Genomic DNA, 27,042 nt, shown 5'->3' with positions numbered 1-27,042 from the left:
GAGGTTTAGAGCAGGGAGTTTGATGGATAAAGAACTTGAAAATATAATATGAGAAACTTAGAAGAAGAGATGTAAAAGCTTAACTCTGTACATGCATGTTTGATCTGTGAGGATTACAAGCCGAGATGGAATAACCGGAGCTTTTCTGTTGCCGGAGCTCCATTTCTTGTGTCGGCGACTCGTCTCTCTCTCTCTCTCTCTCTCTCTCTCTCTCTCTCTCTCTCTCTCTCTCTCTCTCTCTCTCTCTCTCTCTCTCTCTCTCTCTCTCTCTCTCTCCTTGTTTTTTTCAGGTGGCTGATGAAATGAGAAGGCTAGAAGGCGTGGGACATTAGGGTTACCCGCGGATCATTTTGGCCGTCCCGCTTTAAGCCCGAACCTGCACAGTACCAACCCGCGCACCATTCTGCGGGATTCCACTTTCTCGGCCCAATACCGCCCCGCCACAAGCTTTAATGGGCCAGTCCCGCGGTACAAGCCCTTGACATCCCTACATCTAGATGAGCATCCGGATGGACAAACAAATAGCCCCATAAAATCTGAATAAATAGATCATACAGATGGATCAGCTGGATGAAGATGACATATAGTGAAACGAACAACCCCATAGTTAGCCAAGTTGGACTCAGTTCCTCCACTCTTGATAACGTTCTATCCGTTAGTGGTTTTAAATTCAATATGCTGAATTGTGTGTTACTTATATACCACTAAGCACCAACAAATCTAGTAACAGTTCAAAATAAATTTCTCTATAAAAAAAACACAAAGCGTCTGTAGAAGAAAATAAAATCTGGTTGTCGGAATAAAGGGTGGCATGGAGGAGGGACAACTTCGATATACTCTTGTCTTGTTTATATCTCGATTTATCTTCTTCTTTTTTTAACATCAAAGAGTCATACCACAATTCAAATTTGAAATGGTTTGGATAGCCAAACCGAAATAGAACAACCAACAAAATAAAAATTTCCATGAAATATTTTTACAATCTTATCTAAGGAATCAACAATAACGTTTTGTCCTCTATGGATGTAGAAAATATTGAATATGTGGAATCTTCGTTGCAGCGTCTCCATCTTTTCAGCTCCATTGAAACTAGACTCTCTGATCATGATAATCAAATTTTTACAGTCAATTTCCAAATTTTGACATGTAAAATGTCTAAGCATCGCATGTTTTCCATTATTCAAGCAAGTGTTCAATTTATTTTAGTAAATGATATACATTTGTTAAAGTTTTAGTTGGTAACATAACTTAAGCCTAATATACATGAAGAAATCAAATTATTTTTTTTAAGGGAGAAAAGTTCTAATTATTAATGTGAAAACTTATGAATAATCATGTAGAAAAATTAATACGAAATTTTTGTTGTAATTTAATAAATATAAGTAAATAGTGTTTCCACCTTATATATGTTATAATGGTATACCATATTAAAATAGTTTGGATTTTTTACACATATATTAATTAGAAAATAATATATTTGGTGAGATACACACATATTTAGTTATGTACTAGGTGACCGGTCCGCACCCTGTGCGGGCATAACAAAATTCAAAATATAGAATAAATAGTGTATAGTTTTAGAAGTAACGGAATTTACATCTTAATACCACCGTCTTTGCGAAAAAGCATCAGTTATGGAGAAAAGCTGGTACTCAATATTTGTCATGGACGAGAGGGAACAAAGTAACTTCAGTATCAAGAAGCAGTTATTGTGTATATGTATAATTGCAACGTCCCAAAATAATTTGTGTGTTTAAGAAAAAAATTTCAATAACGATTTTATATTGTAATAAGGTAAGTCATTACAAACGAATTAAGAATTTAGAAACATTAATGTAAATTGGCATTTAAAATTTCAATAAATGTGATAATAACTTGGGCAGTAAATGTTTAAAATAAATAAGGTAACTTACATTTAAACTATTCATAAGTTATTTTGCAATTTGAACATGTCAAATAAGAAAACGACATGTGCAATAGGAAAAGAGCTGAAAAAAATGATGATATAGCTCACCTTCCCAAAGAACATATAGAACCTCTTATTATAATTTAAAACATATGATAAGCCAATATAAATAATTTTATAAATTTATTTATAATTTAATAAATGATTTATAAAGCATGCATCGAATTTAATAGACATTAATAGTTATTATGATACTTTATATGCAAATATAAAGCTTTCTATACGTATATAAAATCATTATATCAATTCAAATAAACATTTTTGTTTCTTATTTTATGTAATTTATAAATATATAAAAAATTTGATCACATTATTACTCTTTCATAGTTTCAACAATTAGTTACCATAAATAATTATTTCTAAAATTATATAGATTATTTGGAAAGTGGTAATTGAATTATCCTTTCTTTTTAGATATAATTATAATAAATAAAATCATCAAATCATCGGACAATCAAATTATAACAATTTGAAGAGTTCATTTATGATCGACACGTAATAAAAAAATCACTTATATGACTTCTCAATCAATATGTAGTAGGTTTATAATTTTTATAAATAATTTATAACATTTTATAAATTATTTTAAAATTCTGATAAATTTATTCTTTAAACAACGATAAATAATTTAAAAATAATATTAATAAACATGTTTGGATTTTGTTATATTTAAAACGAATACAATTCATCAAGTAGAGTATAAAACTATTATAATTATCTTATATAAAATTCCGTTCATTATATTTTATAGTTTATAAATATTGAAAGTAATAAATAAAACATTATTAATCTTTCTATAATTTAGAGAATTAGTTTCCATAAATTGTTATTTGTAATATTCTTTAGATTATATGGCAAGTGATGTTAAATGATTTTAAACTTACCTTAAATTTGTATATCTACATTAAATAAATAAAAATTAAGAACAATCGACCAATCAAATTATAACAATTTTTTGAAACGTACCTATGAGCGACACGTCACCAGAAATCACTAAAGTAATTTCTCTTTCAAAATATGGAATAAATAGTGCATAGTTTTAGAAGTAACAGATTTTATATTATCATTAATTAGAATTGTATTGTATATGTGTTGTAATTCTTTATTTTAGGTGAATAATATTATTTTTACATAAATAATATAGAAAAATTTATGTAGACATATTAAAAGAAAATATAATTAAATTAAAAATATTATCCATAAATAATATAAATTATAAAGTACAATTCTCGATAAATAAAACACAATCTATTAGAAACCTGCAAAAAATTTCTTAAATTTTGTAAGCAATTGGACGGGTTAACATTATTTGATAGATCTATAAGTTTCAGAATTTTATTGAACAAAAAATAATATTAAATTGACATACCGTCATCGAAATAGTTGAAATACTTGATTCGTAAGCTGTGAAGGTATACCGCGCATCCGCAAAATAGTCGAAATATTAAATTGAAATAGTCGAAATATTAAATTGACATACCGCGCATCCGCAAAATACTTCTCCGAAACTTCACTCGAAAATTCATCAGCTGTTCCAACAAAATTTGTTTGAAAGAAGCCAATTTTGTACGGATGCGCGGTTATCCGATAATCACCAATAGCATCGACAATTTGAATAACTGGACGACTTTCGCATCACCCTTGGTTAGTTTCCCTTCAAATTGTTTGATGAGCTGTTCACCAACTGAAGCACGAATTCTTGTCCCCTACACGAAGATGAGATGAGAACAAAAGACTAAAGACGATTATGAGTTGTAAAAAATGTAGTAATCTACTTACTTCTTTATCAACGAAAACCATTTCAATGGTGTTTCCGGAATCTTTGTTGTAATTTCTCCACAAGTGAAGAATCCTAACCTCAATACGTTATGTATCTTTACATGGTTTTAATTCCCTGATAAAAGACACTCGGTTTTTGGGAGCTTGAACTATTGCCATACTGTTTTTAAAAATTTGATATCTTCACAACAATGTATTGTATTGTATGTACGACCTTGGGAGTATCTTTATATATAGTCGACTTTTCATAATAAATGACGTTTGAATATTTATTTTCCGCAATAAATATTGAAATAGATTAAAGAAATATATTAATTTTACATTGTCATAAGCTGGTTTGCATTTAATATATATAAGAACTTGCGTAAGTAATGCATATTTAAAACTAGGTAAGTCATTAAAAATGAATTAACAATTTAGAAAGATTTAAAAGTCGAATTATGTGATACTAACTTGCGCAAGAAATACTTATTCTTAATAAGGCAACTTTATATTGTCGACCTTTCAAAAATAAATGACGTTGCTATATTTATTTTTTACAATAAATATTAAAATAGATTAAAGAAAATTATCCCCCTATTAACTATTTCACCGGGAATTTTTTATTGTAATAAGGTAAGTCATTACAAACGAATTAAGAATTTAGAAACATTAAGGTAAATTGGCATTTAAAATTTTAATAAATGTGATAATAACTTGGCAAGAAATGTTTAAAATAAATAAAGTAACTTACATTTAAACTATTCATAAGTTAATTTGCAACTTGCGTAAGAAAAAAGAAATTATTCATAAGTTACTTTGCAAAATAAATAAGGTAACTTACATTTAAACTATTCATAAGTTATTTTAAAATTTTGATAAATTTATTCTTTAAAGAACGATAAATAATTTAAAAATAATATTAATAAACATGTTTGGATTTTGTTATATTTAAAATAGTTATTATATAATTATATTCGAATACAATTCATCAAGTATAATATAAAACTATTATAATTATCTTATATAAAATTTCGTTCATTATATTTTATAGTTTATAAATATTGAAAGTGATAAATAAAACATTATTAATCTTTCTATAATTTCGAGAATTAGTTTCCATAAATTGTTATTTGTAATATTCTTTAGATTATAAGGTAAGTGGTGTTAAATGATTTTAGACTTACCTTAAATTTTGAAATCTAAATTAAATAAATAAAAATTAAGAACAATCGACCAATCAAATTATAACAATTAAATTAAAACTTCACCTATGAGCGACACGTCATCAGAAATCACTAAAGTGACTTCTCTTTTAATATATAGGGGGATAGCTATTATTACAAACAGAGTAAATGATAATGTAAAAGTGACCCTTATGATACTAGATCATGTACAAAGTTATGTTAAATATGTAATCACAAATTATAAAACAAATTAATACATACATATTGTATGTATAACTGTAAATAAGAGTCTCTTGCATTGTTCTTTTAAGTTGGATTTTTTTAATTGGAGTATATTAGAATTTTATTACCAATTTTAATTTTGACTTACATGTCATTTACTTGCTGATCTAATAATATTAGTACTTGTCTAATTATATATACGCATGTGATTGTGTATGTATATACCATTCTACTTGGTTTAACTATTAGAAATAGAGTTATTCTTGGGTTCATCCTCTATGGTGAACTTTTAGGTTCACCAACCAATAGGATTTCATTATTTCAAATTTGATATTTTTTAAAAAGGAAACAGAATATTGTTCAGTTATATTTATTTTTAAAGTTAAAAAAAACTTAGAAGTTACAGAAAAAATAATTTTAAAAAAAATATTTTTAACGTCGTCAGCAAGATACTAAACCCTAGAGTTTAGGATTTAAGGTTTAGTGTTTTGTTGACGACGTTAAAATATATTTTTTTGTAATTACTACTATTTATTTCTTTTTATCTATTAATTTTAAAAACATAATATAATTTGACAATATTTTGTTTCTTCTTTTAAAAAGTATCGAATATGAAATAACACAATTCTATTGGTTGGTGAACCGAGAGGTTCACCCCAAGAATAAGTCTTAGAAATATGTTCAGACTTTTTCATATAGTCAACATTTATGGGGCAAATATAACCTTTCCTATCCTGCAGATTCTCTAGACCAAGCAATATACACATAATAAAATGAGAAAGTATCTTTGGATTGAAATCTTCTTTATTTAGAAAGATTTTATAGCTATTTTACCTTAAACCTTTATATGTAGTTTTCTTTTAAAACCTTTCTATAATTTGTTGTAACTCTCTGTGGACTTGACCGACCCATAATATCAAAGTTAGAAACTCTATATAACAATATACCCATCTGGTCCCTAAAACACACACAAACCTTCTCCTCCTCCTCATTTTTTCATCACCATGGGAAGAAGAAAAGTTACACACCAATTGATTTCTGACAAGTCGACTCGCCGAGTCACGTTCAGAAAACGCAAAGAAGGCATCCTGAAGAAGATCAATGAACTAACCATTCTTTGCGGTCTACGCGCTTGCGCCATCATCTACAGCGATTACAAGGAGGGCCCTGAGGTTTGGCCAAACCGTAGAGAGGTACGTGTTCTTCTAAACAGGTTTAGCGCACTCCCCAAGGACAAGCAGACCAAATACATGATGGATCAGAAGGATCTCATGACCAGGATGATCCAAGACGCAAAGAAGAAGTTGGAGAAAGAGAAGATGCATAGCCGTGCGATGGAACTTGGGACGATTGCTGCGTTTAATGATTTACATGATGCTGATCATTCGGAGGATCTGATCAAAGCAGCCGATGTGGTTGAGAAGAGGATCAATGTGATCAGAGAGAGGATCAAGGCTTTGGAATCAAGAGTAGCCTTGGTCAAGAGAGACTAGGCTTTCAAAAGTTTCTTATCTTTTCATGGATTTTTAATAGTTTACAAATAAAGAAAGATGCTTAAGATAAAATTATGTTGTATGATTTTGTTTTAAAAGTCTTAAGAGAATAATATGGTTCATATGAATAACTTTGGTCTTCTTGGTATTTCAATCGGACTATAGATTGAATGGACAACATGATCTATTCGGGTTTATGACCAAGTTTGGTATTATATTTAGGAAGGTTTTGTCCCATTTTTGCTTTATTTATTTTTATTTCTTACACTTTTTTCACTCAATTATGATGTGGAATCATGTTTGTTAAAACAATCAAATTACAAGAACAACTAACGTATCGGTGGCTCAATCCCTCAATAAGTGAGGCTGAGTCGATGGCCGAGATACACAAAGTGCCAAGTGAGAGACATTAGAGTGAGTAAATTTAGTCGCGACGAGTACGCATTTAACCTACTTAACCTCTCGTTCAGCTTCTTCAGTCTACGGTTCACCGCATCCTCATCCATATTGTATCTAACCTTCTTACCACAGGTTCGAGCCGCTGCTTCACTGGAGTGTGATTCTGACTTGTCAAGCCCTCTTCCTTCTTCTTTTTCCACTTTTATCCGCTCAAACATCGCCTATTGATGAGCATAACACAAAAATCAATATTACACTGCATATTAATTTACATTAATAAAATAAACGTATAGGTTTTAGGCCTTTCATAACCTTTATAACTCGTGGTTCAACAAATGACGCATTAGCTTCAACCATCAGGATCGAGGACAAGAGGTTAACGGCCTGCCACATCTCCACCGCATCGGTAAGAACCTTCCGGCGTTGGCTGATGACGTGTCCTAGCAACCCAACCAGAAGCCCTACGGAGATTGCCTTGAAGTACACGGAATACACCTTGCTCTGCGCCACACCGAATCGATGCCTCCCAAGCACCGATGCCAACAAGTACTTCGTCACGACCGTCACCCACACGCACATCCCAAACGCCGCCGCGATCCCGATCAGACTCACCACGCTCCCGACCTTTGTCGGGTTCAGCGCCGCCGTAACTGCCGTCCCTAACCGCTTCACCGCCAACTTTGCCTTCACCAAAACGTTTTGGCTCTTACTCATCGTTCGCCTAGTTTCTTGAGCCTTGTGTTCAGCATAGTGGGGCTCGTGAGCCAGAGTTTCTTTCACGTCACGTGCCGCACGTGCAACCTTCTCCTTCCTATCTTGCGCCGTTGGATCGTCAACTCTCCCTAACACACTCGCCACCTTGTGCTTACACTTACCGATGGCATCGCATATGAGCTCTCCTGGTGACGCGTGGAGTTCACGCTCCTCCTCCACTTGGTCACTAACCGGAAGAGACGACGGTGTTTCTATCACTTTCCTTTTCACATTTCTAAACATTTCTCTTTGGTCTCCTATCTGCTCTTGTCCTCTTTCCGGCGGTGAAATCAAGACTCTAGTGTTGGTTTTGCCGTCTGCGTCGTACTCCACCACAACAACACGGTGGCCATCTTTCACGATGATTTCACCTTCCGACTCTGTGCACCGGCTCACCGTCAGTAAAACACTCAAGACAAGACATAACAAGGCCAATAGTTTTGTCATTTTCACTTCTTGCTTCGTGTCGCTCACTCGTTTGATACTTATATATATAGGCTGGCCGCCAACGCTAAAATAACACGTGTCTCCACGTGGACTTACACGTGTAGACTTCATATCATATCCTTCTCTACGAGGAAATGTAAACTCCAACATCAGCATTCAGCACTATTTGTTCCTTGAGGAATGGTGCGTGGTGAGGGAGGAATGAGAAAAGGCTAAACCATGGGCCTAGTTTTCACATGTATACCCAATATATACCGGGGACTTGACAGACCCGTGTGCAACTGTTTAATTTATCATCTTCTCATTGATCTGGGCCGTTTTCATCTATAAGTCACACCGTTCCAAGTGATTGCAATACTGCTCGCACTGTTCATGCTGCGCCATCCGCGGTTCAGGAGTAGGATGCCTTCAGTAGTCAGTACCTGCCAATTTCTTCAAGAGATTGCCTGCTAAGTCAGATATACTACTGAAAGTACATTAAAACATCATTCTGTTTGTACTAGTGTGTATCAAAAGAACAATGGTGTAGAAATTAGTAGAGGTAAGGAAACTAGTTTTGCCTCTGTGGTTGCGTACGTATATTCTATTATCCCAGTACTATGCTATATTTAGTAATATAAGCCAATTATTTTTCACAAATGCTCACAAAAGATTCATGTAAAGCAAAAGGGGAGTCTCTCTGATGTGAGACGTTATGTTCTTGGGGGCATAATGGGTTGGTTTTGTGATTAAATGACCTTTGGGATCTTATCATCTCCAACCAGCCATCTGGCTAACCAACAAGGATCTCCAGCGAAGTGTTTGCATTGTGTTGGAATGATCCCGAGATTGCTACCGATCTGAGCGTATTCATTTAAAGCTTTTTCCATCTCTGTTTCTTCTTCTCCCATGTTGTCCATTACATCGACTGTGTTCATACGAAGAACCTCCGCGTAGTTCTCTTCTAACTCATGATCGTTCTCAAAAGGTTCCATAGCTGGACACTGTTCAACATAAGGAAATGAGATTCTGAGTTAAATTTAAAGATATCTATTAATCTGTAGTTCCATATCAGCAAAGATAGAGAATCCGAACCTGACAGAACTGGGCATAATGTTTGTAAATTTCGCTGTTCTCATCTTGGTCACCGAGGAGAGTACCACCATACCACCCATTGGCTTCAGTGGTTGATGTGATCGATAGGTACCTAATACAATGAAACAACTGAAACAAGTGATTTGATGCAACCAGAGACAATATCTGGATTTTGAAAATGCCAAGTTGCGGTTAGACCCAACGTTTGGTCAGTATATACGTGTATGATCAGTGATAAGTTTGCTAATAATTTTATACAAATTTATTCTGAACGAAACTTAGATTTCAGAGAGGGGAGGAAAAGGAAATCATTACTTTTGAAAGATATCTTCATGATGATCGTTAGGCTCAGAAAGCCAGTCCAAGTTGCAGAAATCGTGGACTCGCTCACTCGAGGTCACTCCTTTCTCACTATCATCTGCACCAGATTTTGCGGCAGAGCCACTCTCTTCGGGTTTTCTTGATCCAAACAGCCAATTGGGGCTCTTGAGCTGAATCTCACTGAAGATAAGAATGTCAAGAAAAATAAGCTAACATCCGAAAAAGTCATGGTTCAGTTTTAACTACTATCTCTGTTCTTTCCTAAACTAGAAAACGTCTTTCTACTTTCTTATGCTCCTACTAAACGTAAAGAAACAAGATTCAATCAATTCCAAAATTTCCAGTCAAAGGGATAATAAGATGACTGAAAATTTTCAAATGAGGATCATTACGCTGCATCAGGAGCCACACCAGTGCCTCCAGCGCTGCCACCTGGCCTTTGGCCTGTCTCGCTGCAAAGCCTCACGTTCTTTATTGAACTGCATGTCTGCTCGATCAGTTTGTCAAATGACGTTAGTTTCTTCCGTGAGAAGTCTTCCCTGAAAGCCGGCACTGGTGCAAGATTGACTCCGATGCCACTCATGGGTTTCTCAATGGACTGGACCCTGCAATACACCAGAATTAGAAATCATACGCAACCAAAGGTTATGACTTATGATCTATCTCGGGAAATATAATATAACATCTTTGGTATTTCCTGAACAAGTTCATAAGTCCATTAAACTTGACGTCCAGTTTCAGGCACGTCTCCATATGTTATTTGCACCTAATGAAGAGTAAAACCATAATCTGATACGCACTAGGTTCACTAAATATAAACCTTACCCCCTTCCTGGGAAAATTTCATCTCCGATCCCTGACACGTGAAGATAATAATCAGAATCCAGCTCCCAGAGCGCAGGTTTCCCTTCTTGAGGTTGAAAGTAACCCAAGAATCTGCTCGAAAGAAAAATCATTAGCTACTTGGATTTGAGCCTTAATAGAAATGAAAATCAAAAGTTTTAAGTCAACAATTCCTTTAGAGGATTCAATATCTTAGTAGTTAATATTATCAGTCATGCATAAGGTAAGAGTTGTAATGCCCGTGTTCTAAAGCCTTCATCCTATTGCTACATCACTGGCAAACTAGACATATCAAGAACTTAGCAAGGAAACGAAGTAATTTTGCATAGGAGTATATTACAAGTTAATGGCGTCTTGCTTTTCGCCATCAGTGTAGGTATTGCTGTAGTATCGTTTGATAGAATTGAGATATTCTCTAGACTGTGTCGTGGCCTTCCATTTACCCTGCCTTTCTGGGAAAACCTATAATCCATCAACCAAGTTAACGAATAAACATTGCAAGTCTCGCTTTGTCAAAAAGGAAAAATAACTGGCCAAAGGTAATAAGTGGTGTTATTACAGTATTATGAGCAGCTGAGCCGCCATATTGGTGAGCGAGGGCGTCGCCCATGCTCTGGTACATATCCATAAGTGCAACAGCTATGCTACTGTCTGGGTCGATCTTAGATGTATCACTCAGACCCATTGCGTGCAGCTGACGGCCTAAAGCAGCCAAACCATATGCATACTGTGCTACGTTTGTTCGATCCAGGCAGTCGATACAGTTCGTACGCAGAACACCACTTTGGTAACGAGGAGCTGAAATACCAGTCCCATCGTCTTCTTTTTGCTGGCTTAGCTTCATCTCTTTCTCTCGGTTAGCAAGAGCACTAAGTATATCATTAGAACTCTCACCCCTTGAAAGTTCCAAGGAGAAAGCTCTTAGATCACGCAGAGATGCTTCCCTGCAGTATTTTTCTCCATTAAACCAGAAAGGTAACTAATATGTCTCCAGTGTTTAGAATTATATGTAGCAAATAACAAAAACAACTAAACATTAGCTGACATATCATCCCAAAAATACCTTCCAGTGCTAGCATGACTAAGTTGGGTAGCTTTTTTCTTAACAATTTTAGGCTTGCCACTGAAGTAAAATCCAGTCAGATCAAGTGCTTCGCTTGCGACGGCACCCAAAACAGCCAATACATTCGCCGACTTGCTTTAACATTAAAAATACAAAGTAATGTGAGCTCAAGTTAAAGGCAGGAAAACAAATCCACAACATTTTACCTCTTTGCGAATTTGTGAAAATCCCAGTGGATAAATTTGAGATGATTTTCTTCATCTAAAATTGAGTTTAGATAACCCACTGCATTCGCAAACTCCCGCCTTAGCACCATTTCCCGAGGTCTTTTCTCAACCGTCTGAATATTTCCATTGAAATTTCTAAGTACAAAAGGCACAACCATCTCCTTTAGAAGGACAGTAAATAAAAAAAAGCTAACCTTGATTAAGTTGAGCACAATGATCGGATTCCCATATCGGTTCATCAGGTCTTCAAAATGCATTTTAGTTGACTCGTATGTAGGATCATACCTCTGTACTGAGGCAGAAAAAAAAACAGAAAAAAGTAAGCAGATCGATAACCACAAACACGTTAAAATGCTCTAATTGAGATAACAGGCGCCTCTTATGTTAGTTTCTCACAGAAAATATCAGGCTTAGGGCTAAATCTCGAGGCCTCTTGCGACCAAAATAGTGGAATTGACCCTCGCATCTGCACCACTGAGGTCATTTTTCCCTTGCGTGATCCAGCTTCTTCATCAAAAACAAGTTGTTCTGTTTCAACATCATTCGCAACCCTTCCACGATCATTCACTCCCCTTTTCAAGTAACTGCGTAAACAAATTTACAGAATGGGAAGCTATACAATTCACAGAAAACAAGAAAGACAAGCATCTAAACTAGTTTAGAAGAGTTCACACGACTCAATGCTATGTTCATCCAAAATAAAATCAACAGAAGATACTAAGTATAACTCAGAAAGGGTCTTCGAAAACAGATATGGACTATGAATTCCTCATCCACGAGAGGCCTGACTAGAATGAATCTTACCGTGTGCCTGCAAAATGTCGAGAACGTTTGGATACTAGAGTAACACTGAAGTCTCTTCCATATATCGATAGCCGTGTCTGAATAACGCAAACCAATAAAACCATTTTGAGTCTACTAGTAGCCAACGTAGACATATGTAGGTTAAGACACAAGAGCATACAAGTACCTGCTTAAAATTCCCATGAACTAATGCCAGTGTCCAAATAGTGTTGTTACACCTTGAACGGATAGGCTGTGTCAGATACGCATTCCATACAAAGATGTTATCATAGGGCACCCCTTCCTCACCAGATGACAAAACGTTCTTTTGCAAACTCTGCATTATAGGATACGTGTAACTGTAGAAGAAATCTTTTGTCAAGTCTACACTTGACAGAAGCTTCTTGTACCTGCAAAGAAAGGAAAAAACAAAGAACCATGTGAAATCAAATAAATAGTTCAACTTCAAAGAGCAATCAAAACTCCAAGAAACAGACCTTAGTTCAGTTTTGGAATTGGCAACATCAGACTGGATAGTTGCATGTGGAACACTGATCATCTGACTTTCATCAATAGCATATATAGCATGCCCACATATGCATCCAATTTGTCGCCGTTTCGTCACCAAAACTAAGTAGTATGACTCCATAAACTTAGCACAACCTACAAAGCAAAAGCTTATCCACAAAATCCAAAGATGCAAAACGTTTGATTCACAAAACTAACCAGCAATCCCATAGACTTTAGCCACAAAAGCCAATCCTCCAGTGGAGCGATTGCCTTCAGCAATACGCTGAAGGAGACTCTTGATCTCCTGAGGCGAATACACTACTGGATCTTCACTTATGTGAAGCTCTGATTGCTCTGAACGATCAATCTTCAGCACTCTGAAGAACCTTTTGTTCCTATCGCTCCCGAGTAAATAAAACCTCTACGCAACAATAAGAACACAGTGCCATGAGATTCAACGTTACTGCAATTCGATCTACGGTTTTCATATGGATGCCAATCATAAGAGCAACACAGAGATTGACCTTGAGATTGATGAATCGATAAAGCTTACCGCTCGGGTCTCGTAGAGCTTGAATTTCTCGAGCGCGTAGGAATCGGGATCGGCGTCGGCATCGTCGGAGGGTTGAATCTTGGCGAAAGAGGAGAAGCTAGGAGTCCTTGAGTGTTCCGATTTCGCCATGCCGGATTTATCTCTCCGGGAACAGTCCGTTCATTTGCGATCGGAGAACAGGATTGCTTGGGAAGTTTGGAACTCGCGCGACGAGGGGCCTTTCCGTAATTTGCAAGTTTTTGAGATTGTGTTTATTGTCCCTTCTTTTTTTTTGGGGCAAACTATCGTCTCTTCTTTTTGTTTTCACACCTTAGACCATGTACATCAAGAGATTATAAGAGGTTCATGGGCTGGGTTTTACAGGATTTTAATCCAAAAAGAAAATGTAAAATGGGTTAATTTAAGTGAACCGGGCCGCTTGAGTGATCCCGTGTGAAGCGAGTTCACAACATGTGTCGCCACGGTATTGGCTTGCCCTTTCTCAGATGTCGACGCGGAAAATGAAGGCGTCGCGTGTTTCTCCTCATTTCCTCTTCTCTTCCAAAAGCTAGGGTTTTCTAGGCGAGAGGCGATTTGTGCTGCGACCACGATCGAGAGGTCGTTTTTCCATCAAATCGACGAGGAAGAGTGTTCTGATCGACTTCACCGTCCTTTGTAATCCTCTCTCTTCTCAGTCTTTTTATTTTTTAGGGTTGAAAAGCGTCGATACGAATTCGAATTGGGGGTTTCTCCTCCAATAGAGTCTGGAAGTGAAATCGATTAGGGGTTTGTTTGTTAGGGTTCTAAATCGAGTCTAAATCGAGTCTGAGAGATTTCTATTAGCTGAAATCGATTAGGGGTTTGTTTGTTAGGGTTCTAAATCGAGTCTAAATCGAGTCTGAGAGATTTCTATTAGCTGTGCTCGATTAGAGGGTTTCTTTGTTTAATAGAGTCGGCCTGCCTAAAGTTGTGGTTTTTTTTAGGGTTTAATAGAGTCGATATGAATTGGAAAAGGGGGTTTCTTTGTTTAATAGAGTCGGCCTGCATAAAGTTGGGGTTTTTTTTACGGTTTAATAGAGTCGATATGAATTTGAAAAGGGGGTTTCTTTGTTAGGAATCGTTTGTTCTAATAGAGTGGAGATATCTGTTTGGGTTATAAGAATTTTGGCATTAGTTTGTTCTAATCAATTCGTTTTGTGGTGCAGATGGATCCCTCAGAAGAACGTAAACATTCAAAACAACAAAAGGAGTACTGTGACATGTTAGGCTTCGTGGAGGATTCACAGTACGGTATTCCAATACGGTGTGCTTGCGGTGGGAGAATCATTGACGAGGTCCGGGGGAAGGAAGACTACGACAGTCATCCTGGAAAGAGGTTCTTCACGTGCATAAACTATGAAGTTAGTATATTTTCCTTAATCTATGTCATTAAAATTTATGAAACTCGAACTGTCTCTAATATTTTGTTTTCTGTTGTCAACAAGGATAATGGGTTGCACTATAGTCATCCTTGGGTGGTTGGTGTCCAGGAGGAGATGGAAAGGCTGAGGAAGCGTCTGGAAGAGGCTGAGGAGATTATCAAGGGGGTGCCGAGTCTCAATTACCAGATTGAGAGCCTGGAGGTAAATACCAGATTGAGCCTGGAGCTTGCTTTATTTCTGTTGCTTTAATATGTATGTCCTCTATTAATATTAATGAGTAACACTGTATTCTTGTTGTTTGCCTGTCCAGGAACAGGTTCGAAGCCTCACTGTCCAGGTCGGTACCCTAGAGAAGCTGTGCTTCGACTGAAATAGAGAGGTAAATGTTCTAACCCATCTCTAGCTGTGATGTAGACTGTAATGTGTTTGGCGGGAATTGATAACTAGAACTAGAAGAATTGATAACTAGAACTAGAAGTATTTAAAATTCGCGTTTTAAAATTCTCTAGAACTAGCCTTGATAACTAGAACTAGAAGTATAACTAGAACTAGAAGTATTTATTAGTAAGAGTAGCCTTGCTCAGAAAAGTAGAGTGGAATTAAATCTGTCTTTAAGTAGTTGATAGTATTAAGTTGTTGATTTGATGTGTATTTAGTTCTCTGTGTGGAGTAGTTGTTCTCCATTAGGTTTTATATTCAATGCTTGGCTGGTTGAATTTAATTTAGCTCTACTACCTGCGTGAAAACAACCTTAAATAGAGCAGTCCATAACCCCATTATCTTTAAAAATATACCTAAACCATAACTAAAACATAAACCAAAACCATGGAACCCTTTTCCACACAAACTTCCGGTTTCATTTCCCTACTAGCTTCGCAGAGCAGTCCATACCCTAACTGCGACCCTCCAGAAGCAGTAGCTAACTCTACTGGGTTAGTGAAACCGGCTTCCAAGAGGAAGTGGACAACTAAAGAGGACCTTGTGCTCATCAGTGGTTGGCTGAACACGAGCAAGGACCCTATTGTCAGTAATGAGCAGAAGATCACCTCCTTTTGGAGGAGAATAGAGGCGTACGTGAATTCTAGCACTCTGCTCACTGGCAGCGCTCCAAGAGAGTGGGGTCAGTGTAAGCAGAGGTGGGGAAGGGTCAACGAGCAAGTCTGCAAGTTTGTAGGCAGCTATGACGCGGCTTTGAAGCACCAATCAAGTGGTCAAAATGATGATGATGTGATGAAGGCTGCCCATGAGATTTTCTTCAATGATTACCAAGCCAAATTCACCATGGAACACTGTTGGAGGGAACTGAGACATGATCAGAAGTGGAAGTCAGTTTTGAAGTCAAGAGATGGCGGGAAGGAGAAAACGAAGGAAGCTGAACAGGTAATGGCTGAGGACGAGGTTAGACCACCTGGTGTTAAGGCTGCTAAAGCAGCCAAACGCAAGAGGCACGGGAAAGAAGCTGCATTCGATCAAATAGAGACCATCCTGGCTGAGAGAAAAAAGATCTCCCAGCACAAAATCCTACAACTTCTACTAGCCAAGATTGAGACTGATCTAACCCCTAACGAAATAACCCTCAAACAGAAACTCATATCTGAACTACTTGATTGATTTGGTTAACTTGCTTGATCGAATCTGTGTTTTCTTTATTTTTTGCCTCAATATGTGTAGTAATTAACTTATGTTGTCACGTTATTGTTGTGCAGGTTGCTTTGTCAGGAGTTGCACGATCACGGGTTGGTGTCTGTTGCTGTCTCACGGGTTGGTGTCTGTTTTTCTGTCGTATGCTTTATGTCTATCGGATGCAGTGTAGTATTTTTGTTGGTTTCTACACTGATGTTGCTTTGTTTCACGGGTTGTACTTGTTCTCTACAATGCTTTGTTTCACGGGTTGTACTTGTCACGGGTTATGTAACAAAACAAGCATATATAAATATGCTCTCTTGATGTATGCTTTTATAAATCAAAAAACTCTGCTTCTCTTGTTACTCTTCGATTCACATGTTCAACTCCATTTCTCTTTGCCTCAACGTACATCACCAACAAGAAGCAACCAAACAACCACCAAGAACCAAGAACCAAACGTAAGTTTTAAACAAAAACTTACACTTTTGTTAAACATACCTGTAATAATTATTCAAAGTTAGAAATATTCAATAGTTTGGATAATACAAAGAGTTCATCGAATTGTTAAAAGTTTTAAATATTCAAGAATTATTCAAAGTTATAAATATTTAATAATTATGCAAAGCTAAAAAAATTCAATGAATACTCTAGCTGATTTGGACCAGTAAAAGTTATAAATATTTAATAATCATTCAAAAACAGGAACAATGTCAAGCAACTCAGATGATGAAGTATATGAAGTATTTGAAGAAATGGTCGACCAACAAATTGATGATTACATCGAGTCTGCTCTAACCAAACAGCCGAAGACACGAGTATATATCGAAAGAGATCGGGAAGTAGGACACATGCAACTTTGGCAAGACTATTTCAGTGAAAATCCTACATACACACACGACTTGTTTAGGCGACGTTTTCGAATGAACAAGTCATTGTTCCTTCGCATTGTCGAACGTCTAGGTAATGAAGTTCCATACTTTCAACAACGGAGAAATGGTCATGGAAGGAACGGCCTCTCTACACTTCAAAAATGCACTTCAGCTATGAGAATGTTGGCTTACGGTCGTGCCGGAGATGCAAATGACGAGTATCTCCGACTTGGGGCAAGTACTGCAATTTTATGTTTGGAGAATTTCGCGGAAGCGATAATACAAGTGTTTGGAGATGAGTATCAAAGAAAACCAACACCTGAAGATCTTCAAAGACTACTTGATTCTGGAGAGGCACGGGGGTTTCCGGGAATGATAGGCAGCATCGATTGTATGCATTGGGAGTGGAAAAACTGCCCAACTGCTTGGAAAGGTCAGTTCACACGTGGTTTGGGAAAACCGACAATTGTCTTAGAAGCCGTGGCATCACAAGATCTTTGGATATGGCACTCATTTTTCGGATTACCAGGTACACTCAACGATATCAATGTTCTTGATCGGTCACCGGTTTTTGATGAAATTTTACAAGGTCGAGCTCCTAAAGTGAAGTTCAAGGTGAACAACCACACTTATCGTATGCCCTACTATCTTACCGACGGGATTTATCCTAATTGGGCAACATTTATCCAATCCATCCCGCTTCCTCAAGGTCCTAAAGCAGTGGCATTTGCAAAACGTCAAGAATCGACCAGAAAAGATGTAGAACGGGCATTTGGAGTCTTGCAATCGAGGTTTGCAATTGTTAAAAACCCTGCTCTTAAATGGGACAAAGAAAAGATAGGAAAGGTAATGAGAGCCTGTGTCATATTGCACAATATGATAGTAGAGGACGAAAGACAAGGATACATTCTAGCTAATACATCTGAGTTCGAGTCAGGAGAATCTAGCCGAAGTTCGGAGGTGAGAAGGAGAGAAAGTGTGAATGTTGATATGCTTAACATTCGCAATCAGGTTCGGGATTCACAAATTCATGAGCGTCTCAAAGCTGATTTAGTTGAAAATGTATGGGCAAAATTTGATGATCGTAGTGACTAATCTTTTGTATGTTCTTGAATTTCCAATGTATTGAATAAAACCTTTTACAATTTAATTAAAAATATTTTCTAAGTTTATGAATTCTCAATGTATTGAATTACAACTTCTTTAAAAAAAACAAATTTTTTATTTTTCTCAAACTTTGTTTTTTTTCCCAAAAATATATTATTTTATTCGTATGAACCCGAACTTGAGGTTCATTGATGCATAACCATATATGAGAGGGTTCAACACTGTTCACTGGCCCCACCATTAAATTTATAAAAAAATCCAATGAACCCCAAGGGGGGGTTCATTGATGTACATGCTCTTACTGTTAGATGTATATTGGTTCAATTTCTTCTAAATGTCCTATATTAGATTTTTTATCCGTAATAAGAGAGAAAATCCAGTCCAATCACTGAAAATCGTTTTTATCGTTGTCAGAAATCGTCTTCACTCAGAATTAAAATTTGAATTTGAGAATTTCAAAATTTTTAGGTTTAGTGAAAGGATAATTGATATGAAACTAACCGGGACATCTAATTCTGGTGATAAAAGATTCACAGTTGTGAGTACCGCCACCTAGGTTCGATTCCCGGCAACTGCGGATTTCACATTTGGACCGCAGCAACACAGATTAGTTCTTTGGACCTATGAAGCTGTGTATAATAAGAAAAAAAAATTGATATGAAACCAAGGTAAGTTATTTATGATTTAACAGTTGATTTTTTTGGTTATCAAGTTGTCAAGTCAACTATTAGTTAGAGAACAAAATCGTGCAAGCAATACTTTCATATTAAACTTGTTGATTTCAAATAGTTGAGAATTTAAATGTCTATTTTCTCGTTTATGAAGTTACAAAAATATTTTACTCAATAGATTTACAATTTATATGATTTGATACATACGGTAAAAAGGAAAAAACTGACACAATCAAAATTGAGTTTTCACGTACTGTATAGCAAAATAGTTTTTAAGAAAAACTTCATCGTGGATAGGATCACTGTTGATCATTTTGTGTATTTTCGATCGTTCATAATCATTTTGTTTTAATCCAGAAATGCTTTTGATCATTTTGTTTTGGACTGGCATATTTTACTATTAATTTTTTACTGTGTTTGTATCATGAATAATTGTATAACTGTTTTGTATCACGGAACAAAGGAGATGATTGGTTGGGTTGCAACTGTAGCAAATTTACTTTAGAATTTAGTATGTAAAATTTTTATTTACTTTTAGGAGATATAGCTTTAAAATTTCCTACAGCTAAAAAGATGTGGCTTTAGAAAACAAAATTTTTACGGCTATTTTTTTTTTGTTTTTTTTGCTGCAGTTTTAATTTTTTGGTTGTACCTTTAAAAACTAATATAAAGTATGATTGATAGTTTTTAAGGCTGTAGATGAAAATTAGAGTTTTTTTTGTTTTTTTTGCTGTAGTTTTAATTTTTTGGTTGTACCTTTAAAAACTAATATAAAGTATGATTGATAGTTTTTAAGGCTGTAGATGAAAATTAGAGTTATTTTTGTTTTTTGCTGCAATTTTAATTTTTTGGTTGTATCTTTAAAAATTAATATAAAATATGATTGATAGTTTTTAAGGCTGTAGATGAAAATTAGAGTTAAAGTCACTTCTTACGGCTCCACCAATCACTCCAAAAGTTTTGATTGGTATTTGGTGGAGTAAAAGTAGTAGAAATAAATAGGTGAAAAATGGAAGAACACCAAAAGTTAAACTCGGAGTATAATGTTCCTTACATTTATTATAGAGTAATAGATTACTCTACTTTTAATCATTTTTGGAGTAAATGGGCAGAAAATCAATTTGGCTTGATTGGTTGAAAAGAGAGTAACTTGCAGAAAATTTTGTTACTCTATTTTGATTATCGCTAGAAAATTTTGTTACTCTACTTTTATTATCGCTACCATTACCTTCCAATCACACTCAAAGAGTGGAAAGATAGAACTATACAAATTGTTGTATGATAAACATGTATCTATCTTAGTAATTTTTTGTTGTATAACTTGCACGTATAATATAAAAAGTTACTGATAATTTATATTTTGGACATAACTGAATTATATTTAAAGCTTTTAATTCTCTGAGAGACTTAGCAACAAAACATGAGTAAAAGTTGTATGATTGTATCTAACTTACATAAAGCAAAGCGTTTAAGACTGCTAAATACCAAACTTTTACAATTTCCAACCGTGCTTCCTTATGACGATGCCTTGATAGGACTTACCGAGCAATCTACCGAATTATCCAGAAGTGATAAGACACTCGGTTCATGTTAGCCAATAGCTAGAAGATACAAATATTTTTGCAAGTTTGGTGTATCACCTTTGATTATATATGAGGAAATTAAAAAGCTTGTTTGCAATTAGTCAGGTTGGGCCTGGCGAGTGACGTCTTAGTGATACAGAATACGTATTAAGAAGAAGAAAAAGTCGGCGAAATATACGGAATGTCCCGTTCGGAGCGTACCGCTGAATGAAGGCATGTGGTTATGGGCTCATATAACTCTTATGATCGTTCTTAATTTTGTGCATAGCTTATGAATCCTTGGCTCAAATTCACTTAAGCTCCTAAAGTTTAGTGCTTAGAATCACATCAGTTGTGTTAGCACTAATCTACTTTACTAGATTAGTCCTATTATACTTCTTCAAGTTTTTTTAAATATTTTTTTGGGTTTGTACAAGTAAATTGACTTCTTGAAGCATCTTAGACTTCAAGTCAACACTTGTAATCTTCTGTTCGTTTACTATTTACATTTCTAGCAAAAAAAATTATCCATATATAGCTTATGGCTGCCATAAAACATTGAATAGTGGACATCAGAATGTTTTAATTGAACAGTGGTTAAGTTTAATACACTGAACAGCGGTTGGATTGTAGAACATCTCGGAAGAAGTGTAAGATCAAAGATTTTGTTAGAAAAAAAAAATTAATATATCTCCACAAGAAATAGCTGACTTTTAGTACACTAAACATCGGTTGGATTGTATAGACCACCTCGGAAAAGTGTAAGATCAGAAGATATTTTTAGAAAAAAGGAAATTAATATATTTCCACAAGAAATAGCTGGCTTTTAGTTCTATTTGGTGGACTGATAGATTGGTCCCAAATATATTGTTTAAGAAATTTATAAATTCATTTTTCCTTTTCTATCACACAGTCAAAAATCTTTATCAATTTCTTAGATGAATTCTAGGGTTGGGCAAATAAACCGAACCCAAAAATCTGAACCGAATCTGATCCGATAAAAATGAATCCGAACCGATCCAAACCCGACGTAAATACCGAATGGATCTTGTTTTGTGGTATTTCGGGTTATGGGTATTATCCGAACCGAACCCGAATCTAAATGGATATCCGATAAAATCCGAAACATTCAAAACTTCGAAAAGATCTTGTACCAAACATGATCTCAATTCCAAATATGTATCCAAAATACACTATGAAATATTGAACATCTAAAATACTTATCTATTACATGAAGGTTGGTGGTTCTATTGCATGAAGGTTGGTGGTTCTATTACATGAAGGTTGATGGTTGAAGATGGCCGTTGAATCTTGAAGTATTTAGATTTAGATTTTGTTTTTGTTAAAAAATGTTTCTCATGTCATGAGAACTTGGTTTTCATTTTATGCTTTTATTTATTTGGTTTTCTTTTTATCAGTAAATATGTTTACTTTTCGTTTGATTTTGAATAATCACGGTTGATGTTACTTATTTTTGAATCGATTTTACTTAAGTTTTAGTTACAAAATAGATATAAATCAGGTATTTTAAAACTGAAGAACCGATTTTACTCATGTTTTGGTTATAAAATAGGTAAAAATTAGGTACTTTTAAACCGAAAAACCGATTGGGATCCGAACCCGAAAGTATATTGGGTTGTACCGGTTGTTTGAAGATTTACTAACCCCGACCCGAACCCGATAGAACCCGAACCGGTCCCGAACCGAATTTTCATATAATCCGAATGGGGCTAATTTTGATAAACCCGAAAAACCGAAACCCGATTGGATAAAACCGAAACCCGTTTGGGACCCCGAATGCCCAGGCCTAATGAATTCTCACAATGCTTTTGATTATAATTGATTAAAGTATCTTGATTTTGTTTTAATAAATTTCAATCTTTGTCGTCTTAAAACAGAAAGCCCTCGTCAAAATATATTATTGGTGCGATTGCCAAAATTTATGTCCGTTGGAAATTATCAAAATGAAAACAGGTAAAAAAAACACATAGGGTTGTTGCTAGTAGACTCTTGTAAGTTTATGTTTTATTTATAGATGTGTCGCGTTGTAAAACTCATCTCTATCAATTGTAATGACTTGATAACTTGTTTATATGACCTACTGTAAGAAGGATAAATATAAAAAGATAATAAACAATTTTTGCGTAATAGTGTTTTTAACATAATTGGACCGACATTGTTAGAACTTGGAACTGCGTTGTGACATTCGAAAATGGCTTTGACGATCACAACACAAGAGTAGAAGACCAAGAAGAGACAGAAATACACATGCACCAACCCAAATAATTCAGTTATCCAACTAATCTGAAAGAAATATAAAAAGGATTTTTTGTCAAAAAAAATAAATATAAAAAGGATATAGATAGGGGGTGGGATAAAATTAAAATCATAGGAGAGGATAATACACGTGGAAGTACATGGGAGAAGTAGCGTGTTGAGAGAGTGATTGGAGGGCAGAGTCGAAGTTGGAGTATTCAGATTGAAAAAGACAGCTACACCTACTCATCTTCCCAATCCCAATCTAATCTACCTACTTTCTTTCAGATCTACTCTCTTTCTTCCTTTTTCCTTTACACACACAAAAAAAAAAAGAAAACATTGCTGGTATATTTCATGATCAGCTAAGATTATAATTCTTTGAATGATGCAGCAAGAATTGCTTATACCGTTAAATGGTTAAAATGGCAAATATACTCTCTTTTTATTGTTACACTAGGAAGAAACAGAAGAAAGTGACAAAAAAGGTGCAATGAGCATGGCTAAAATAGTTGAAAATTATTAGTGATGACGCAATTAAATGTTATCATGGTTATTTTTCTAAATGATCAATCAATCAGATGTTTGAGAAATTGTAAAATCATTACGATGTTTTCTTAGAGCAGAAAAGTCAATAACTATAAACCGTACGATCTGCATCTGAATGAAAATAAAGCTAGGAAACCCCACGTTCCTCCTGTGAGTGTACAATCAATATATTTTTTTAAAAAAAAATTGACTGTTATAAAATTAATTTTTTCCATTGTACATCATTTTTGGTTATAAGTTTGGTAGTAAAATATAGGTTGTTAGTTAGTATAAATAACACTCAAAACGAAACATCCTACCGGAACCCTCTTCCTTCCTTGCAAAATAAAACACATCCAATTCCTCTTCCCTGAGCTTGAAGAGAAGAAGCGATTAAAGAGAGAGAGAGGGAGAGATGGGAAGGTCACCATGCTGTGAGAAAGCTCACATGAACAAAGGAGCTTGGACCAAAGAAGAAGACCAGCTTCTCGTTGATTACATCCGCAAACACGGCGAAGGTTGCTGGCGATCTCTTCCTCGAGCCGCAGGTACATATATTTACGTATTCATCTATCTCTTTCTGCATATATAGAGAGATAGAGATTAATTTTTATTGAAATTTTGACAGGGTTGCAGAGATGTGGTAAGAGTTGTAGGTTGAGATGGATGAATTATCTAAGACCAGATCTCAAGAGAGGTAATTTCACTGAGGAAGAAGACGAACTCATCATCAAACTCCATAGCTTATTCGGTAACAAGTTAGTCTCCTCTCTCTTTTCAAGAATTGTAACAGAGGATATCAGAAACAAAACATAAAAAAACATTTGTGAATTTTACTAATTTTGGGGAATATCATTATTTGCAGATGGTCGTTGATAGCTGGGAGATTACCAGGAAGAACAGACAACGAGATCAAGAACTATTGGAACACTCACATCAAGAGGAAGCTTCTCAGCCGTGGGATCGACCCAAACACCCACCGTTCGATCAACGGATCCGCAACCCCTCCTTCCAAAACGACGACTCCTTCTCTTCAAAACGACGAGCCGGTACGATTCGATTTCTCCGGACCGGATCAACAACGGACGGTTAAACCGGAACCTATGTTACTAGACCGAGAAGAGACTAATAATAACAACATTAATAACTGCACGAGCAGCGGAACGACGTCGGAGAAGGATATTCAAACGGACGACGATTGGGTACTCAATTTGGAACTCTCTGTTGGTCCAGCGACGACCAAGAGTTATCGGTACGAGCTGACTCGCAAAGCGAATCCTGACTTGGCCGAGTCGACTCGACGTTGGAGCTTTGAGTTGTTAGGGGCTCAGGCTGAGGTGTGTTTGTGTTGTCGGATAGGTTCTCATAACGAGTCGTGTCGGAATTGTCGTACTTCCGATGTTTTAACTACTTGGGAATCGAAAATTCTTTAGGATTTTTTATTTACTAGTACTATAAGTTTAATTTGTATGTTTTTTGTGCCTTTAATGTCTTGTAATGCATGAAGTAACAACATAGGTTTAATTATCAGATGGGACAGAGATTAATTATTAGTACTAATCTAGTAGTATCAATATTTGTTATCCGATCAAATCCGAATTACTTAAACTGTTTCCTAATATTAGTTAGATTTTTCTCAAACCTACGTGACAGAGTCACACAAAAGCAGATGATGTGCAGAGCAATTACGCAGTCTTTGATGCAGACACAAAACTATTACCTAACTGTTTGGTCTAGGTTTGGTGTCATCATTATTGTTATTCTTTTTGATTTTAGCATTTCGTCCTTCGGTTTTATGATTTTTAACTGACCTCACCTACTTTCTGTTTTTCAAAAAACTAAACCCTACTGATTTAGTGATTTCGGTCTATTATAAATTTAGACAAAAATATTGAACGTGACAGAAAAAATAAAAAGGATCGATGACGCCCATAAAGATATCGAATTTTGACACTTCCCGTTTCCAGAACTGGTAAGCATGTTCAAACACAATTAAAATAAGAATTTTTTATCCTTTTTTATATTAAAACAAAAAAAAAAGATTTTTCTTTCATTCAGTGACTTTCCAGACTATAGATTGGTACCATTGATACCATTTTACATATATGTCATGTGTGGTTTTGTTCGTGTTCTATCATTACATATTTGTTATTAATTATTTCTGTGTTTACAAATCGATTGCACTTGTTTAGAGGACGCAAACATAAGATTTTTTGTTTTGTTTTTAGGGGAGGGATAGACCTGAGCATTCAGGCCTTTCGGTTAGATAGGATTAGTTTCTTTCGAGTATGGGTTTTTCAAATCTAACACATGTAAATCCACTTAGGTATTTAAAAGATTTTTATTCGGATTCGACCGATTTTTTGAGTCTGTGTCGATTTAAATCTATAATTAAAATACATGTAATCTTGTAATTCACAAATATATAGCGGATCCTAGCCGGTTCAAGTATTTAGAAATTTAGCCGAAATCCTTTATATTTATCTATGATTTTGCAACATAACAAAAATAAAACTATTAGAAATTGAAATTAATTTTTTTTTTCAAACTCTAAATTTGACATTTAAAAATTCATATTACATAAAATATTATAAAATATTGTAAAGTTGTAAACAAAAAAATTATTATAACTAAATTATAAACTAACATATATAAAATATAACACATGGAATCATAATATTTGATATTTACGTTTTTAGGTTGGGTATGAATCAATTTTTATCAAGTCAAGTATATTCGAACGTTTTTTTGGTCTTGAATTATTCAGATCAGTTCTTTTCGGTTTCAATTCTTTCGAATAGAGGAATTTCGGATCTAACTAGGTACTTATAACTTTTTGATTCTATTTTGGATTTATATTTTTGGGTGGATTTTGATTTAGATTTTTGGGTCCAGATAAAATGTTCATGTCCAGGGAGGGTCCAGAGAGGAGGAACTCAAACACACATCTCTGTTTATAATTAAATTATCAACTTACATACCTTAATTTACTTTCATATATAATCAGAAACTACAAAGTCAACGTGGTTTCACTTAGCTTTATTTAATAGAGGAAGAATGATGAGTCATATAAGACAATTGACATATTCGCAATTTTTTTGTTGCGAAAACATATTCAAAATTGATAGCTAGATATCAACAAAATAATATTTTTGAGGGTGTTTCTTTAAAAACTAACTAAGATTTTCGTCTACGTAACTAAGATATTCATGTATATCAACTCGTGAATGGATCCTTACTCAGCAACTAAAGAAATTGAGATATACCCATTAAACTTTTAGGAAAAGCACGTTATCGTTATAACAAAAAGAAAATGAAGGTAATTGTATCGTGGTTGTTATGATTATCAGTTATAACTAATATAAATTAACAAATCACCACCACCATTATCTTAAGCTTTTAGAGTGGACTATGGACATCATGT

At 35.2% G+C, this 27,042-nt stretch overlaps 6 protein-coding genes across 8 annotated transcripts; 4 read left to right on the top strand and 2 right to left on the bottom strand.

Annotated features, from left to right (window-relative positions):
- The first annotated feature begins 4,964 nt into the window (after positions 1 to 4,964).
- On the top strand, positions 4,965 to 6,843 carry LOC103829322 (agamous-like MADS-box protein AGL80). The gene has a single exon (XM_009104982.3). It carries the CDS (start codon positions 6,138 to 6,140, stop codon positions 6,624 to 6,626), a length of 489 nt encoding a protein of 162 aa, XP_009103230.1. The 5' UTR covers positions 4,965 to 6,137; the 3' UTR covers positions 6,627 to 6,843.
- Positions 6,844 to 6,935: 92 nt separating this feature from the next.
- LOC103829321 lies at positions 6,936 to 8,293 on the bottom strand. The gene is made up of 2 exons (XM_009104981.3): positions 7,338 to 8,293; positions 6,936 to 7,246 (listed from the first exon to the last, which is right to left on the bottom strand). The coding sequence occupies exons 1-2, from the start codon at positions 8,223 to 8,225 to the stop codon at positions 6,980 to 6,982; spliced, it is 1,155 nt and encodes a 384-aa protein (XP_009103229.1). The 5' UTR covers positions 8,226 to 8,293; the 3' UTR covers positions 6,936 to 6,979.
- A 393-nt stretch (positions 8,294 to 8,686) lies between these two features.
- Positions 8,687 to 13,905, bottom strand: LOC103829320 (phosphoinositide phosphatase SAC1). Its single transcript, XM_009104980.3, has 16 exons — positions 13,600 to 13,905; positions 13,263 to 13,467; positions 13,034 to 13,199; positions 12,724 to 12,946; positions 12,558 to 12,634; positions 12,150 to 12,337; positions 11,948 to 12,045; positions 11,733 to 11,866; positions 11,527 to 11,661; positions 11,023 to 11,407; positions 10,804 to 10,925; positions 10,446 to 10,556; positions 10,013 to 10,225; positions 9,615 to 9,800; positions 9,300 to 9,411; positions 8,687 to 9,208 (listed from the first exon to the last, which is right to left on the bottom strand). The coding sequence occupies exons 1-16, from the start codon at positions 13,726 to 13,728 to the stop codon at positions 8,954 to 8,956; spliced, it is 2,739 nt and encodes a 912-aa protein (XP_009103228.2). The 5' UTR covers positions 13,729 to 13,905; the 3' UTR covers positions 8,687 to 8,953.
- A 183-nt stretch (positions 13,906 to 14,088) lies between these two features.
- Positions 14,089 to 21,640, top strand: LOC103829319 (putative nuclease HARBI1). Of its 3 annotated transcripts, XM_009104979.3 has the most exons (5): positions 14,089 to 14,253; positions 14,784 to 14,978; positions 15,063 to 15,200; positions 15,310 to 15,378; positions 16,706 to 21,640. In XM_009104979.3, the coding sequence occupies exon 5, from the start codon at positions 17,333 to 17,335 to the stop codon at positions 18,587 to 18,589; it is 1,257 nt and encodes a 418-aa protein (XP_009103227.2). In that variant the 5' UTR covers positions 14,089 to 14,253; positions 14,784 to 14,978; positions 15,063 to 15,200; positions 15,310 to 15,378; positions 16,706 to 17,332; the 3' UTR covers positions 18,590 to 21,640. The 3 variants fall into 3 exon arrangements, with proteins under 3 accessions (XP_009103227.2, XP_033130844.1, XP_033130845.1); XM_033274953.1 differs by having other exon boundaries at positions 15,310 to 21,640; XM_033274954.1 differs by lacking the exon at positions 14,089 to 14,253 and having other exon boundaries at positions 14,260 to 14,978.
- Positions 15,825 to 16,610, top strand: LOC103829844 (glutathione S-transferase T3-like). Its single transcript, XM_009105537.2, has one exon. It carries the CDS (start codon positions 15,825 to 15,827, stop codon positions 16,608 to 16,610), a length of 786 nt encoding a protein of 261 aa, XP_009103785.2.
- Positions 21,641 to 23,852: 2,212 nt separating the features above from the next.
- Positions 23,853 to 25,178, top strand: LOC103829318 (transcription factor MYB3). Its single transcript, XM_009104978.3, has 3 exons — positions 23,853 to 24,166; positions 24,247 to 24,376; positions 24,484 to 25,178. Exons 1-3 carry the CDS (start codon positions 24,034 to 24,036, stop codon positions 25,049 to 25,051), a joined length of 831 nt encoding a protein of 276 aa, XP_009103226.1. The 5' UTR covers positions 23,853 to 24,033; the 3' UTR covers positions 25,052 to 25,178.
- Positions 25,179 to 27,042: the final 1,864 nt, after the last annotated feature.

This window comes from Brassica rapa, chromosome A07 (genome assembly GCF_000309985.2).
Source record: "Brassica rapa cultivar Chiifu-401-42 chromosome A07, CAAS_Brap_v3.01, whole genome shotgun sequence".
Taxonomy (NCBI): Eukaryota; Viridiplantae; Streptophyta; class Magnoliopsida; order Brassicales; family Brassicaceae; genus Brassica; species Brassica rapa.
Note: the sequence above shows the minus strand (reverse complement) of the source record. Positions and strands in the feature narration are given on the sequence as shown.

Excerpts from the sequence above, each read along its gene's own strand:
- LOC103829321 (XM_009104981.3), bottom strand. The coding sequence starts at position 8,225 with ATGACAAAACTATTGGCCTTGTTATGTCTTGTCTTGAGTGTTTTACTG. Across the intron at positions 7,247-7,337 it reads TTGAACCACGAGTTATAAAG|GCGATGTTTGAGCGGATAAA; the intron begins GTTATGAAAGGC and ends GCTCATCAATAG.
- LOC103829318 (XM_009104978.3), top strand. The coding sequence starts at position 24,034 with ATGGGAAGGTCACCATGCTGTGAGAAAGCTCACATGAACAAAGGAGCT. Across the intron at positions 24,167-24,246 it reads ATCTCTTCCTCGAGCCGCAG|GGTTGCAGAGATGTGGTAAG; the intron begins GTACATATATTT and ends AAATTTTGACAG. Across the intron at positions 24,377-24,483 it reads CATAGCTTATTCGGTAACAA|ATGGTCGTTGATAGCTGGGA; the intron begins GTTAGTCTCCTC and ends CATTATTTGCAG.
- LOC103829320 (XM_009104980.3), bottom strand. The coding sequence starts at position 13,728 with ATGGCGAAATCGGAACACTCAAGGACTCCTAGCTTCTCCTCTTTCGCC. Across the intron at positions 12,338-12,557 it reads CGACATTTTGCAGGCACACG|TTACTTGAAAAGGGGAGTGA; the intron begins GTAAGATTCATT and ends TTGTTTACGCAG. Across the intron at positions 11,408-11,526 it reads AGTCATGCTAGCACTGGAAG|GGAAGCATCTCTGCGTGATC; the intron begins GTATTTTTGGGA and ends AAAATACTGCAG.
- LOC103829322 (XM_009104982.3), top strand. The coding sequence starts at position 6,138 with ATGGGAAGAAGAAAAGTTACACACCAATTGATTTCTGACAAGTCGACT.
- LOC103829844 (XM_009105537.2), top strand. The coding sequence starts at position 15,825 with ATGGAACCCTTTTCCACACAAACTTCCGGTTTCATTTCCCTACTAGCT.
- LOC103829319 (XM_009104979.3), top strand. The coding sequence starts at position 17,333 with ATGTCAAGCAACTCAGATGATGAAGTATATGAAGTATTTGAAGAAATG.